Raw genomic sequence first — 14,522 nt, forward strand, 5'->3', positions numbered from 1 at the left:
AGATGTGCAGTCTCTTGAAGTATAAGTACTTGCATGTACTAGCTTAAAGCACTTCTGTGACAGTGATCTTTTGAATGCGAGGCTGGTTCCCACTAGTCTCTATAAATCAATGTCACGAGTTACAGAAGGTGTTGCATGCTCCCTACATCTAAATGTACGTAGTTAAAGCTGCACAGGTTACAATTGTAGAACTTCTCCAGTGCAGTGCAACATTTATTTACCCCGTCAGACTCCCCCCAAATTGAAGGCACAGGGAATACATGCTAAAATCGAGTACATACTGTCCACAAAAAAGGTGGATGCACATATAGAGGTATAACCAGAAAAGTGTACACGTATTGTTTTATTTGAATAAATATATTTCATCTGACTGTTACAGGGTGTAGCAAAATTGTGACAAATTATGTAAAGGCATATAAAAGATCTTAGAATTTTCTGATACATGTATCGTATATATACAAAGAGCAAACGTGTTCAGATGTACCCACACAGCAATAAATGTAGGGGTATCCCCATTCACAACATTCAACGAACAAGCTGCCCTTGAATCACAGAAATTGAACATTACTTCATGGCAAGATTCTTCAAGTAAAACAATCCTCCATTGTGTGTGTTGTCCTATTTAAAGCTTGGATAATTCCTTTACTGGACCATGCCACTCCTCCTCTAAAATAAAAGTTTAATGATTTGAAATAAAAAATCTGAACAAGAAATGCTTGTAAAATATATATGCCCCCCCCCCCCCCCCCCCCCCCCCCCCCCATGGTGCAAAATTGAAAAGGGTGATACACATGCATCATTTAATTGATAGTAGTGCCTAACCAATTAAAGATATTGAGCAGACAATATCTTCCTATGTCCAGAGTGGATTGACCATGTGAACTAAAAATCAATAGGGGTCATCTACTTGTGCTGTACCAAGTTTGGTGTCAATCAAACAAATAATTCTTAAAATATAGGAGACAATATATTACTATGTCCAGTTTAACCCTTGACCATATAAACCCAAATTTAACAAGATGTACTGTGAGCAATGAGTAAGAATACCCCCCGCTTACCCCAATCTCCCAAAGGGTGTTGTTAATAGGTATAAATTACCTCTTTTCTGTGTGTAAAAATATGGTATGCCTTTGTAGAAGAAAATGGAAGATATAGTCTGAACACAAATCCATGGCATAAACCTATAATTTTGACCTTGAGATCAAAGGTCAAGGTCATAAAGAGGTCATGAATGTACATGACACATAGTCCCGTGGTGATACACCCATGTCTTATGGTATGACTATGTCAAAACCCTATAATCAATTTTGACCTTGAGGTCAAAGTTCAAGGTCATATAGAGGTCGCGAAGGTACTCGACACATCGTCTCATGGTGATACACTCATGTGTCAAATATGATATGCCTATGTCAAAGAACAAAGAAATCATGGCCCTGACACGAATCCATTGTAAAAACCTTTAATTTTGACCTTGAGGTCAAGGTCATATGGAGGTCATGAAGGTACATGACACATTGTATCATGGTGATACACTCATGTGTCAAATATGGTATGCCTATGTCAAAGAACAAAGAAGTTATGGCCCGGACACAAATCCATTGTAAAAAACCTTTAATTTTGACTTTGAGGTCAAGGTCATATAAAGGTCATGAAGGTACTCGACACATTGTCTCATGGTGATCTACCTGTGTGCCAAATATGGTATGCCTAAGTCAAAGAACAAAGAAGTTATGGCCCGGACACGAATCTGCACAGACAGACAGAGTGATTCCTATATACCCCCCAGAACTTCGTTTGGGAGGTATAATAAGGGTCATCTACTCCTTTTGATGTACCAGTCTACTAAATTTGATGTCTGTTAAGCATAGGGTTCTCAAGATATTGAATGCAGTTATATTCCTGTACTCAGTTTGACCTTTCACCATGTGACCTAAAAATCAATAGGGGTCACCTACTCCTTAAGATGTACCAGTGTACCAAGTTTGATGTCTGTCAAGCAAAGGGTTCACAAGATATTGTGCAGAGAGTATTTTACGATGTCCAGTTTGACCCTTAATCTTTGAACATGTGACATCAAAATCAATAGGGTTCATTTACTTAAGATGTACCAATGTACCAAATTTGATGTCTGTCAAGCAAAGAGTTCTCAAGATATTGTTGGGCAACTCGGAAATTGCGTATTGAATTGATTATTTCTTCAAATAATTAAAGATATCTTCAATTATTTCAGTTTATGTTAATTTGGCACTCTATAGATATTAGCATAGCATGTAATAATAGGCATTTATATCTCTGTGCAATCTTGGGTTACTAGCCTCCAGCACGGGGTTACTTTCTTTCCTATAGCAGATCATACATAAAACTACATGTATACTGGCCCTGTTGCAGATTTCAGATTCAGAAAACATGATACTTGCCTAACAGCATGGCTAATATTGGAAATCTATCAGACCCAAACACTGATTCTTTTTCCCCATTAATGTGGGCAATAATCCAAGGACTTCCAAATGCCTAAAAAGGAAAGAAGAAAAAAGACTGAAAAACAAGAATCGATATTTGATACATAAAGTTAATTAGTCAGTTTGTTTAATTTTGTTTCTGACTAGAATTTCACTCCATTACTAGAAGTGCCATATGATTGGCAATGCCAGCCATATTTCTATAGATGAGCAGTAACACAAATATTCACATTAATATGGCAGACAATGCAGAAATTTATGATGGATCTGTATTACCACTTACATGCAGGGATAAACACTCCATTTACAATGTACTTATTGATGGTTTCCTTTGCAATGCCAGTATTGAACAAGAGTACAGCAAACGGTATATAATACGCCCATGAAATGCTTACATAGGATGTTTTTCTTGTGCTATAATTTGTATAACTTTGCTTCAGGTAGTATCAGCCATCATGAGGCTGTGACAAACTTTCATATGAACAAAGGGTCTTAGCTTAAAATTGAGATTTCCTCAAAATGGACCAAGTTCAACAACATTTAATTTTTTCAAAAATGGAAGAAAATCAAAATCCTTCCCCAGATGCACATCTTCAATACCAATACAAACACTCCACAAAATAAGATGGTCCTCACTTGAAAACTGGGAGGAGTTGGGCAGACAAATTATGTACCCTCCAAAGAATATTAATTTCCAAATAGACTAAGTTCAACAACCTGTAATTTTCTCAAAAATTGTAGAAAATCAAAATCCATCCCACATGCACATCTTCAGTACCTATACAAACACTCCACAAAATAAGAAGGTCCTCACTTGAAAACTGTGGGAGGAGTTGGGCAGACAAATTATGTACCCTCCATAGAATATTACTTTTCCAAATAGACTAAGTTCAACAACCTGTAATTTTCTCAAAAATTGTAGAAAATCAAAATCCATCCCACATGCACATCTTCAATACCCATACAAACACTCCACAAAATAAGAAGGCTCTCACTTGAAAACTGTGGGAGGAGTAGGGCAGACAAATTATGTACCCTTCATATAATAATTATTTCCAAATAAAGGGGCAAAACTCCTGGAAAAAAGGTCGAAATAGAACAAAATTGCAGTATGATCTAGAGTGACCCACAAAGAAGCTACACAGCAAGTTTCAGCATGATATGTGAAAGGGAAATGAAATTATAAAGAGAAAACCCCGAACGGACGGACGGACGTACATACATCGCTGTACCATAATGCGTCCCGTTTAAAGACGGGCGTATAAAAAGAATTTTGGAAATAATTTCACATTTTCCTCCGGAAATTTAGGTTTATTTTAAACTGAATTATTTACATTCTAAATAATCAGCTTTGTATTGTGCAACTTGTTTTGTTTACACTGCAACATTTGTATGTACAAACTTTACAATATATGTATAAATCAAGATTTTTTTTTTAATATTATAAAAAACTTGTTTAACGGTATAAATAGGTCAATTCAATATATCCCATTGAACTCGAAATTAAAGACAACATAGAGTCTTCCACATCTGCTTTGTACTTATTTTATTTTACTTATTTTATTGAACATAGATGTTAACGGCAAACTAACAACTCAACTTTATGACAAATGGGATCCATCCATCCATCCATCTGATCCTCTTAAATTTACATCAAATATCCATTCTCAATGTATGTATATATGTGTATGCACAAAGATTGCAATATGAACTCCGAAACAAACATAACTGTCCTAAGTAAAGAAATATTCAATGTAAAACAGAAAAATTCACTATCCATATATTTGGTTACCCACTTCTGCCCCTGCCTGGGGTTGAACTTACGATCTGCATAACTAAATCTCTTAGCAGTGTGCAATTAGTGCACTATACCATTTAGGCAAGTTATAAAACTTGCTTGCAATGATGATGGAATTCTCACTACGCTGCCACTTGCTACATTATCATTGAGAATGGATATTTGTTGTAAATTTAAGAGGATCATACAAGATGCATGCTGCATTCGAAATATTTTATGTAATAATAAAGCAGAAAGATTGCAATGAACTGTCTAACAGGCATAACTTTATATATGATTATAATTATGTATAAATATATAAAGATACATATGTAAATGAGAAAAAAACATGCAATATTTTGTAAGATTATGCTTTTTAAGATAAAAACAAGTCATCCGATTATAATTGGTAAAATCGCATCAGAAGCAGCAACCGATTCCAACTGATGATCGATTATGAAAATTAACCGATGTCCCATCACTATAGTTACAGGGGTTTCAACAGTCTCGTTTAAAGCTAGCATTTTACATATTCCTGGTCATTATAACAATCTGGTTTGCTATTACAACCTGCCATTGGGTCAAATGCTGTCTGACGTGTTTCATAACAATTGTTAGTCCGTTCTTTACATACTGATATTGACTACAGATTACTCTGTTTACCTGATCAAGATATAGGGCTCACAGCGGGTGTGACCGGTCAACAGGGAACGCTTACTTCTAGGTACCTGATACCACCTCTGGTATATCCAGGGCCCTGAATTTGCCCAATTCTTAATTTTGTATTCCTTATGAGAGTTTTGAGATTGATCACTGTTCATTATCTTCACCTTTTCATAGAAGTAACTTGTTATCCATGAAAACTTTATTATTAATGAATTAGGCAATTTCCTTAAAAAACTTTTCCTTGAAAACTACATGTATCCTGTCTTTACGGAAAGTAGGAAAGAGGATTCTATTTAACAGCTAATTCATTTGAATTTCTCCTGACTCACCCCTTCATCTAAGGCCTGTTTTCATTTGAATTTCTCCTGACTCACCCCTTCATCTAAGGCCTGTTTTCATTTGAATTTCTCCTGACTCACCCCTTCATCTAAGGCCTGTTTTCATTTGAATTTCTCCTGACTCACCCCTTCATCTAAGGCCTGTTTTCATTTGAATTTCTCCTGACTCACCCCTTCATCTAAGGCCTGTTTTGTGTATTGTGAAAGTCTGTCCTTAACCTCTTGGTCTTTCATTCTCTTCAATGCTGATGATATCGTATCTTCATTCAATCCAGCTTTTTTTGCAGCCTACAAAGAAGTAGAAAATTAAGATGGAATTCATATCAACAGAGGAGTCCACATCTGCTGTTACAAAACATTGTCTACCATGTGACTAGCTTCAGAGTTTGGCCTAAACATCACAGACAGATTCATATGAAAGGAAATACTGTATGTCCTGTAAAAGTGGATCGAGTATATGTATTTGTGATAGTCAAATATTGTGCGCAGTCTTCGACAAATCCCGGGAGCCTGATACCCGGGACCTGGTAAAATTGGAAGCCGGCATGTGGAAATTGCATACTTACAAGCTCTAAGGGCATGTAAATTCCAAGGCTTAAACTGATTTTTGATAACAATGTACGACCTTTTGCTTTTGATTCAAATGATCGATTCATTCATCAGATGTTTCATTTTCATTTGTGAATAACAAAACATATCAAATTAAATATCATCAATGGCATTAGATATACTTAAAGTATTTGTTTATTTTATTCTTTCAAAGTGAAGCATAAAATTTAATGACATATTATTCTACCGCGATTTCCATGAAACTCTTGCATTGGTGACACAAAAAGTGTACAGATTGAAAAAAATGGTGACAATAGATACTCTTCGAAAAGTGGATTTTCTTGGCATTGAAAGGCAAATTACAATAAAATTACTTCATAAAATTTCTGGGCATGTAAATATTTGTTCTGGCTAGTAGAATTAGTGGATATACCTGTCCAAAGGGCATGCACTGAAAAAAAGATCTGGCAAAGATTGTGTGCATACCAGTGGGTATAAAATATGCTATCGTGAAATTTCCCCAAATCGATTTACATGGTCAAGTCTTCACCAATGCTGTCTGTCTGTCTATTTTATTTATCTACATGTATCTACATGTATCTATCTATCAAACTATCTTTCTATCATTCCTATTATCATGTACAAGTTGCCTCCCTTTGAATGTAAGAAGTCACTTGTTTAGTTTTGATGTGTTTAAGGGACACCACAGTGAAGCTCTTATTGATATGTTGAGTGTTGTTTTTGTGCTTCAAAGTTGATGATCTGCAACCCCTTAATCAACAAAAAATACAAAGAAAACAGCACAGAATTTCTTTTCAAATTAATAAGGAAATTACATGTATCAAAGTGAAAACAAATCAGGAGACTGAGCAGATTTCAAAGATGGACCTTAAAACATCGGTGATTATAGCGTTACATGCTCAGTGGGTCATCAGATGTCACTGTAGTGGTTTGGGCTATATGGACCATGGATATTGGCCTAAATAGTTCAGTCGTTAGATCACCTGACTAGCAATGCAGGAGTTCCGAGTTTGAATCCTGGTCCGGCTATAAATTTTTTCCTTTCCTCTTATATCACAAAGCTATATGCAAATAAAACTGAGTTTCTGATTTAAGCATTCATAAGCATAGGGATTTTCTTCAAAGGCCTACACGGTACACCAACTGATGATTTTGCACTTGCATTGAATGTGATGGATGTTTATTTGTATTAGGGCCCCACATTGAGTAAGTTTCACATTTTAATAACAAAAATAAATCTTTTGAAGTTATTGTCAGTCTAGGATAGCAGGCCTTGTTTGTATAGCGTTTAAATAATCAACTGTGTTCAGTGAATAGATAAATTTGTATCAAGTCTGATTCCAAATAGCAATGATTGTTGATAATGAAAGAAAGCAGAGGTGAGCAAGCTCACATACCCCATGCTCCAACATTGCTTGAAAATGCCTCACAAAATGAATGGCAATGTTATGCATTACTGCAAGAACAGGACAAAAGGACTCGAAATTCTAAGTTCAAAAGGGGCATAATTCCAAGAAAACTTCTTGAATTAAAATTTTCTGAGTATATGCACATCTACACAGTGTGTCCTTATTAACTACAAAGTTTCATGAAATTCTGTTGAGCGGTCTCAGAGGAGTTGCGCTGACAAGAACAAGACAGACGGGCTTGAAATTCTAAGTTAAAAAGGGGCATAACTCTAAGAAAAATGGTCAAATCAGAATTTCCTGGGAATATGCACATCTTCACAGTGTGTCCTTATTAACTACAAAGTTTCACGAAATTCTGTTGAGTGATTTCAGAGGAGTTGTACTGACAAAAATAGGGACTGAGGGACTGACAGACAGGTCAAAAACATTATACCCTTTGCAACTTCGTTGCATGGGGTATAATAACTTCAGAACTCTTGATATTCTTATGACCATACATGTGGGGTTTAACATGATTTTAAGCAACTACACACTGTAATGTAGGCATGAAATTTCCCCCACATGTAAATTACCATTTTTACAGTTTGTGTATGAAATATTCAGTTTTTGAAGTTGAAACATTGAAAAAAAAGACATTAGAATTCCTATAAAGTTTGGTGAGACATGTGTGTACTCTTTAAAAAAAACTTTAACCAAATACTACGAACCTCTGCAAAATGTTCCGGTTTGGTGACTGGTTCATCCTGTAAAAACGTAAACGTACAGTGTTATTAAGAATTCAGTGAAGGTGAATAAAACGTTTTGTAAGAGATATACAAGTACAGTTTAGCTTAGGTGTCTCGAACATCGATATCTCGAATACCATGGATATGTCAAAGTGAGTTGAAATTCCCAACTACATTTTCTTTAATTATTTTTACCTCAATATCTCAAACCCTCAAATATCTCAATGTTTTTTCTCAACCCCATTGAGTTCAAGATAACAAGATTTGACTGTAAATTCATTACATGTATGAATTTTTAATACGTGGATCAAAGGTTGATATCGTGGTGAAAATATTATTAAACATGACAACATCAGAAAGGCATTGTCACAAGGGTTATACCTATCACTTATAGTTCAGTCATTCAATAAGTAGCTCAAAATCAAGGTCACAACTTCATCATACTTCATACTGTCAGAAAGACTCTGTTACATAGATCACATCCATAACGGTATCACGGGTACAATACATTACTTTCTGTATAATTAATGTAATTTGTTAATGTTTCTTACTCTCACTTATACTTGCACTTCCAAAATTATAAGCAATGTGACAGTTTTTAAAAAAAGTGGATCAAACATCAACATCAGACATCAAACTTGACACTGTCACAAGATTTTCATCAGCTAGTGCCGTGTCATCTCACTTACCCATGTATTGTTAAAAGTTTACTGCTACAGACAGACGACGACAAAAACTGTATGTAGCCATTACATTTCATTTTGGGGGCTAAAAATCATGGATACCAAGATACCGTAAGACACACTTGTAACGAGCACGTTCATAACGAATTCATGCTAATTGAGAAGTAATATCTACTCCCCTATGAGAAGAAAATAACAATTTTATCGCATATAATGAAGTTTGGTTACTGTTAAAAACAGTTTTTCACTGGTCCATGAGGTTCGCTATAACCGTATTTTACTGTATATTATAGGCAATAAAGTACTGTACATTTTTCCAAATTCTGAACCAGAACTGTCTTGAGAGTTCCTCTGTAAATTCTGGGTTGGTCATATCCACAGCAGTCAGGAACCTCTGAACCGGAAGAGTTCCAAACATTACACTGGCAAAGTCCTGGAGAAGCACAGAAAACACTAAATAACAACAAAGACAGATAATTTACACTTTGGATCATTAACATTGTCCTATTCTCAGCAATTCAAGATAGCTCTTAAACTTCGATGTTCGATGTTTTTTCTGGAAACATTCATATGAAGAAACCTTGCGATTTCATTAATATTGTTTCATTATCTACATTATCACACTGAATGTAGTTCTGTTTTTGTTGATCATCATGCCTCTGATCCAAAGGAACATTTCTGTGTAAAACAAAGACAATCTGATTAAACAGTCATTTGATTTCTTTTGTCTTGGATAACCCTTTATGATTGATGATTCAATATTAATGAAAAACCTCTGGATATCATAGAAATCAGGGATTTATTCATATTTCTTACCAACAATATATAAGAATAAATTTTATTTTTGAAATATGCATGAGGGTATAAACTGCAATGCTTTATGCCGCCATATTTCATGAAGTGTGCTGCTGTTCATACTCTCATGTATTTTCAGAAAAACAAAATTTATTTCTAACATTTACATTCTATTTTCATTTCTGTCAGAAAATTCCCAGCCATTAAAAGTAGTCGTACTATATTTATCAAGATTCATACGCACATTGTTCACATTCATTAGGAAATGGCTATCATCTCAATTGGTAAAGATATCAAAGACAAAAACATTGGAAAATGATATGATATTAAAAATATTTATGACTTCACATTTTGAGACCTGGGAATAAATGACCCTATTAAACAAATATTTGAAAGTGTTTAGCACATGTAATATCATACAAGATGAATATCACTTTTTTCAAACAGTCATTTGAATCAACAACCAAATTGTTTTCAATAACTATAATAAAAGCTAGTTGTTTTTGTTTTACTGGTAGTTTGATCACTAGATTTGAGACAATCAAGATCCCTTTGTTTTTGCTTAGTTTTTTGAAAATTGAATTTGTGAGGATACTTTATACTATTATGACACATTGTAGCTTTGTGTTCTAGAGGAAAATCTTTTATATAGATATATGAACTTTACCCTATACTAATATATTCTTTCAAAAAATAAATTGGACCTATTGTGACCAAAACTTAACCCTTGATTTGAACAATCTTGACCTATACTACATGAATTTTCAATATTGACATTTCTTGATCTTGAGAATTTTAAAAAAAAAATTCTTTGTGATTTATTGCTGTCCCTAGACTTCGGTTTACTGCTGTCCCTAGACTTCGGTTTATACTTTGGTTTATTGCTATCCCTATGTTTCGGTTTATTGCTGTCCCTATGTTTCGGTTTATTGCTGTCCTAGACTTCGGTTTACTGTTGTCCATAGACTTCGGTTTACTGCTGTCCATAGACTTCGGTTTACTGCTGTCCCTAGACTTCGGTTTATACTTTGGTTTATTGCTATTCCTATGTTTCGGTTTATTGCTATCCCTATGTTTCGGTTTATTTTTATCCCTATGTTTCGGTTTATTTTTATCCCTATGTTTTGGTTTATTTTTATCCCTATGTTTCGGTTTATTGCTATCCCTATGTTTCGGTTTATTGCTATCCCTAGACTCCAGCGTCCACAAAACTCATATCTACACTAGTAATGTTATTTTGACTGTATGCCAACATGGTGATGTCAATAAATAAATTGAAATTGAAAGCTATCATACATTTTGTCATTTCTGACCTACAGAATATAGAGAAGAAGATTCTTTTTTAAATGACCAACCTAGTTTTACTATTTCCCAATTACCCCCCCCCCCCCCCCCAAAGGGCATGACCCTACATTTTAAATGAAATAAATTCTCTTTTCCAAATGATATTTTAAGGCAATATTGACACTAAAATTGGCCAAGTGGTTTGATAAAGAAATCTAATGTGTGAAAGTTAACAACAATGCCAACAACATCAACAGACAAAGTTTGCCATGGAAAGCTAACTTTCGTCCATGGCTCACTTGAGCCAAACAACTGATGACGGATCCAGAAATTAGATAAATACAGCACACCCTCAACTGTTACAGTGTGTGTGTGTGAAGATTTACATATCAGTATGTAAAAGTCCAGTCAGTATCTATGACAATCATCACCTTACAGGGATTCTACATTGTATGTGTGAAGTTTCATTACTGTGGGTTTTGTTACTCTGGGAAAATGGTCAAGAGTTCAGAAACCATATCTATATGTCACGGCCTTGTGAATTTGACAATTGTCCTCTTTACTCCAAAGTCATTAGGACACATTTTGATTTCATGGTGAGTATGTGTGTGGGGCAGCATGACTCCAGTTTAAGGTAAGGTTTGGAACAACAGGGAGCTAATTTGTGTAGTTAACAAGCATCACTAAAATGTTTGAAATAAGCACATTTTTCTCCACTTATTGTAGATATTGTTTCTTTTAAAATTTCTACTATCTTTTTATCCCATAAGTTTGCCTTGTGTAGTTTTTATACCACTAGTACCCCCTTTTGCACAAAGATCCAGAAAATGTAATATATCACAAAATCAACTTAACCTGGTAAAAAAAAAAACGACAATTTTTTAAAAGTCTGTTTTTTAATATTAATACCTACTGAAGATACTGATATGCAACATGATTTGGTTGGCTGCATGGTAAAATGTCGCAAACCTTACCTTAAAATGAAATTGGATTACGGGTAGAATCTGAAAACTACATGGCTTATAGACGGATGGACTGAGATAGACAACCCGATCCTAATGTATCCCCTCTGCACTTCATTGCAGGGGTTATAAAAAATAAATGTACACTGATGATGAAGTCGAATTATGTCATTACATACATGCATAACAAATAGTATTGGAAAATCAATTCACGTATTTTTTAATTGGTTCAACAACAACAGACCTTTGGCTGCTTCAATGGAATTCCATAATATTTCCCAAGTCTCTGCAATTCTGTTACCATGTATTTACCTTTATTTGGAACCATAGCAGGGGGTCTGTTTCCTGCAATGAATACATTACAGTGTTTAGTTGTCTTGAGCTTCAGCCTTGCGATCTCTATGTACATGAAAAACACTATTTTGATAGAGGGTTTCATGCACTTCCTAACCATGCATTCAGTTGTGCAGGAAACGAGATTTTCTAAAATTGTAAACATTTTCACAATTTAACCATTTTGGTTCTGTCTTGGGGGTCATGAAAAACACAATTTTTGTAAAGGCCTTAATGTTGTTCCCCACCTTGCATTCAAAATTCATGTCAGCGATTTAAGGTACTTCCACCCTTCTAGAATTATAGGTTCAATCTTATATTTCATTGTTGATTCTTAAAATAATATATCTTAGTAACAAATAAAATTGATAAATAAGTATGCTGTGGTATTGATCAATTTTTTATCAATTAGCACACTTATCCCTGTATCAACGTCAGAAATTAATAATTTCCTTTGAACAGCATTATCCAACACAAAAACTGGTTGAAAAAATATAATAGTATTCATAACAATTTCATGAAACAGTTTCTTAAAAAAATATACAAAATGTTTGTCAAAATTAAAGGAAATCAATCGCATAATGGACTTGATAAATAATTTAACAAAAACAGAGTTATTGCCCTTGGATTCAATATTTTAAAACATATAATTAATTATTCATATATAACTTTGACTTTTGAAATATTTTATGGCTAACAAGATTTTTTACAATAAGTATTGAAAAGGACTCCAACAAAATTTACGTTCCTGTCATGGATAAATCTTGTTAAATCATTGACTTTGCAAAATCTTATGATGCAACAGGAGAGTGGAACTATGTTAACAGAAAATATACCCACCTGCTTCTTTCATGATTCCTCCTAAAAAGAAAGGTTTGAACTGCAGATCCATATTTGGCCACTTGGTTCTATATCGACATAGTACCTGAAATACAAAAATTTAACCTTGTACTTTTGTTCTATATCGACATAGTATGTACCTAAAATACAAAATGTTTACTAGTAAAGATTTAAAATGAGTCTAAATGACTTGTACAGGTCGTTTCCTGTAAATAATACTTCTAGTTTCATGCATTTATTGCCAAGTTTAAAACAATTAAAATCTTTAAAATAAAATTATGTGTCCCCCGAGTATTTGCTTCAATGACAAAAATTGACTCTGCTATACAAGTTGGCTCCTAGTGTAACTTTTGATGAACATGTTGTCATTTCAAAGCTGAAAAATATCATTCAATTCTCTTTTCTGTCTTATTAGAAGGGAACAAGATATTCGGGGTGAGAAAAAAAAATCACCATAATGAGCTACACTATCTCTTTAACAGATTACTAGTCACAGAACCATACACATAATACTATTGTAAAACCGCGTACAAAAGACAAAAGTGGGGGGGGGGGGGGGGGGGGGGGGGGGTGTGTGTGTACTATAATGAGCTACTGGACCGACATGTCAACAGTGAAACAACACAATTAGCAGTATAGCAAGAAAATGTAACAATACATTTAACTAATTTCAAAGTCACTGCACGGGATATTGCTAGACAGTTTAAGCCTAGCACATATCTTCTATCCTCCATTTGTTATCAAAAGTTGCAATATCTAAGCAGACAATGGGGCCTAGATTTCAATTTGTGCCTCAGATTTATCTAATCCGAGATTCCTCTGACTCTTATCCCCGCTTTTATATTGTGATATATGCAGGGGAGAGTTAGAGCAGACTCCATATTGAAAAGTGGGAATTCAGCGACACCAGCTGGTATCGCTGCTTTACCTACCTCTTACAACTTTATTTCGCAGATCTATCTTCCAAGGAGATTGCGGGTTCGAGTCCATCAGGGGCTTTTTCAATATGGGTCCGCTCTGACTCTCCCCCACACGTCACAATATAAAAGCTGGGGTAAGGTAGAGTCAGAGGAATCTCCGATTAGGATTTATCATTTAGCAGGCAAATTCTGGAAATCAAGTTTGCTTCAATACAGAATCATGCGCCAAATTCTCCCTTGACTAGGTTTATAAGAAATCAATATTTTAAACAGAGATCTAATCTATTGCAACCCTGAAATTAAAATCGTCCAAAGTCCATTCAATGACTTGTGTACAGCCTGGACTAAAATGTGCACTGAACAATTGCATAATGATGGCATGACAGTTAGAAAATGTTGCGCATATGGATACAGTTGCCATTTTTACATTCAATAAAGTTACACACTTCGAAACCAATCCATGAATATGGCGAAACCACATCATAGAAAAGTTCAACTGTTTTCTTCATGGGGGCCGCCATGTTTAATATATGCAGTAGGTCTTTCTCGAAACTATTCGTATCCTTTCTGACATTTTGGTAACACCATATCTGTTATTTACAATATACAAGTAGAGGTTATAACATCGTCGCAAGGGGTAGGTACTACCTAGATAGAATGTTCTATCGTTGAAATGATAATGTCCTACGGACCCCTGTCCCGAGACACAGTTAGATTATTCTAACTAGGTACTACCGGACTCAGTAACCGTGACGATGCTC

The 14,522-nt window shown here is 34.9% G+C and overlaps 1 protein-coding gene across 1 annotated transcript; it reads right to left on the bottom strand.

Moving 5' to 3' along the window:
• Positions 1-327: 327 nt before the first annotated feature.
• On the bottom strand, positions 328-14,300 carry LOC125659844 (glutathione S-transferase kappa 1-like). Its single transcript, XM_048891637.2, has 8 exons — positions 14,208-14,300; positions 12,842-12,926; positions 11,913-12,013; positions 8,938-9,060; positions 7,927-7,962; positions 5,412-5,528; positions 2,418-2,511; positions 328-666 (listed from the first exon to the last, which is right to left on the bottom strand). The coding sequence occupies exons 1-8, from the start codon at positions 14,280-14,282 to the stop codon at positions 623-625; spliced, it is 675 nt and encodes a 224-aa protein (XP_048747594.1). The 5' UTR covers positions 14,283-14,300; the 3' UTR covers positions 328-622.
• Positions 14,301-14,522: the final 222 nt, after the last annotated feature.

This window comes from Ostrea edulis, chromosome 1 (genome assembly GCF_947568905.1).
Source record: "Ostrea edulis chromosome 1, xbOstEdul1.1, whole genome shotgun sequence".
NCBI lineage: Eukaryota > Metazoa > Mollusca > Bivalvia > Ostreida > Ostreidae > Ostrea > Ostrea edulis.

Coding starts and splice junctions, on each gene's coding strand:
- LOC125659844 (XM_048891637.2), bottom strand. CDS start 14,282: ATGGCGGCCCCCATGAAGAAAACAGTTGAACTTTTCTATGATGTGGTT. Junction 7,963..8,937: donor GGTTCAGAATTTGGAAAAAT/GTACAGTACTTT, acceptor ACGTTTTTACAG/GATGAACCAGTCACCAAACC. Junction 5,529..7,926: donor AACCGGAACATTTTGCAGAG/GTTCGTAGTATT, acceptor ACTTCTTTGTAG/GCTGCAAAAAAAGCTGGATT.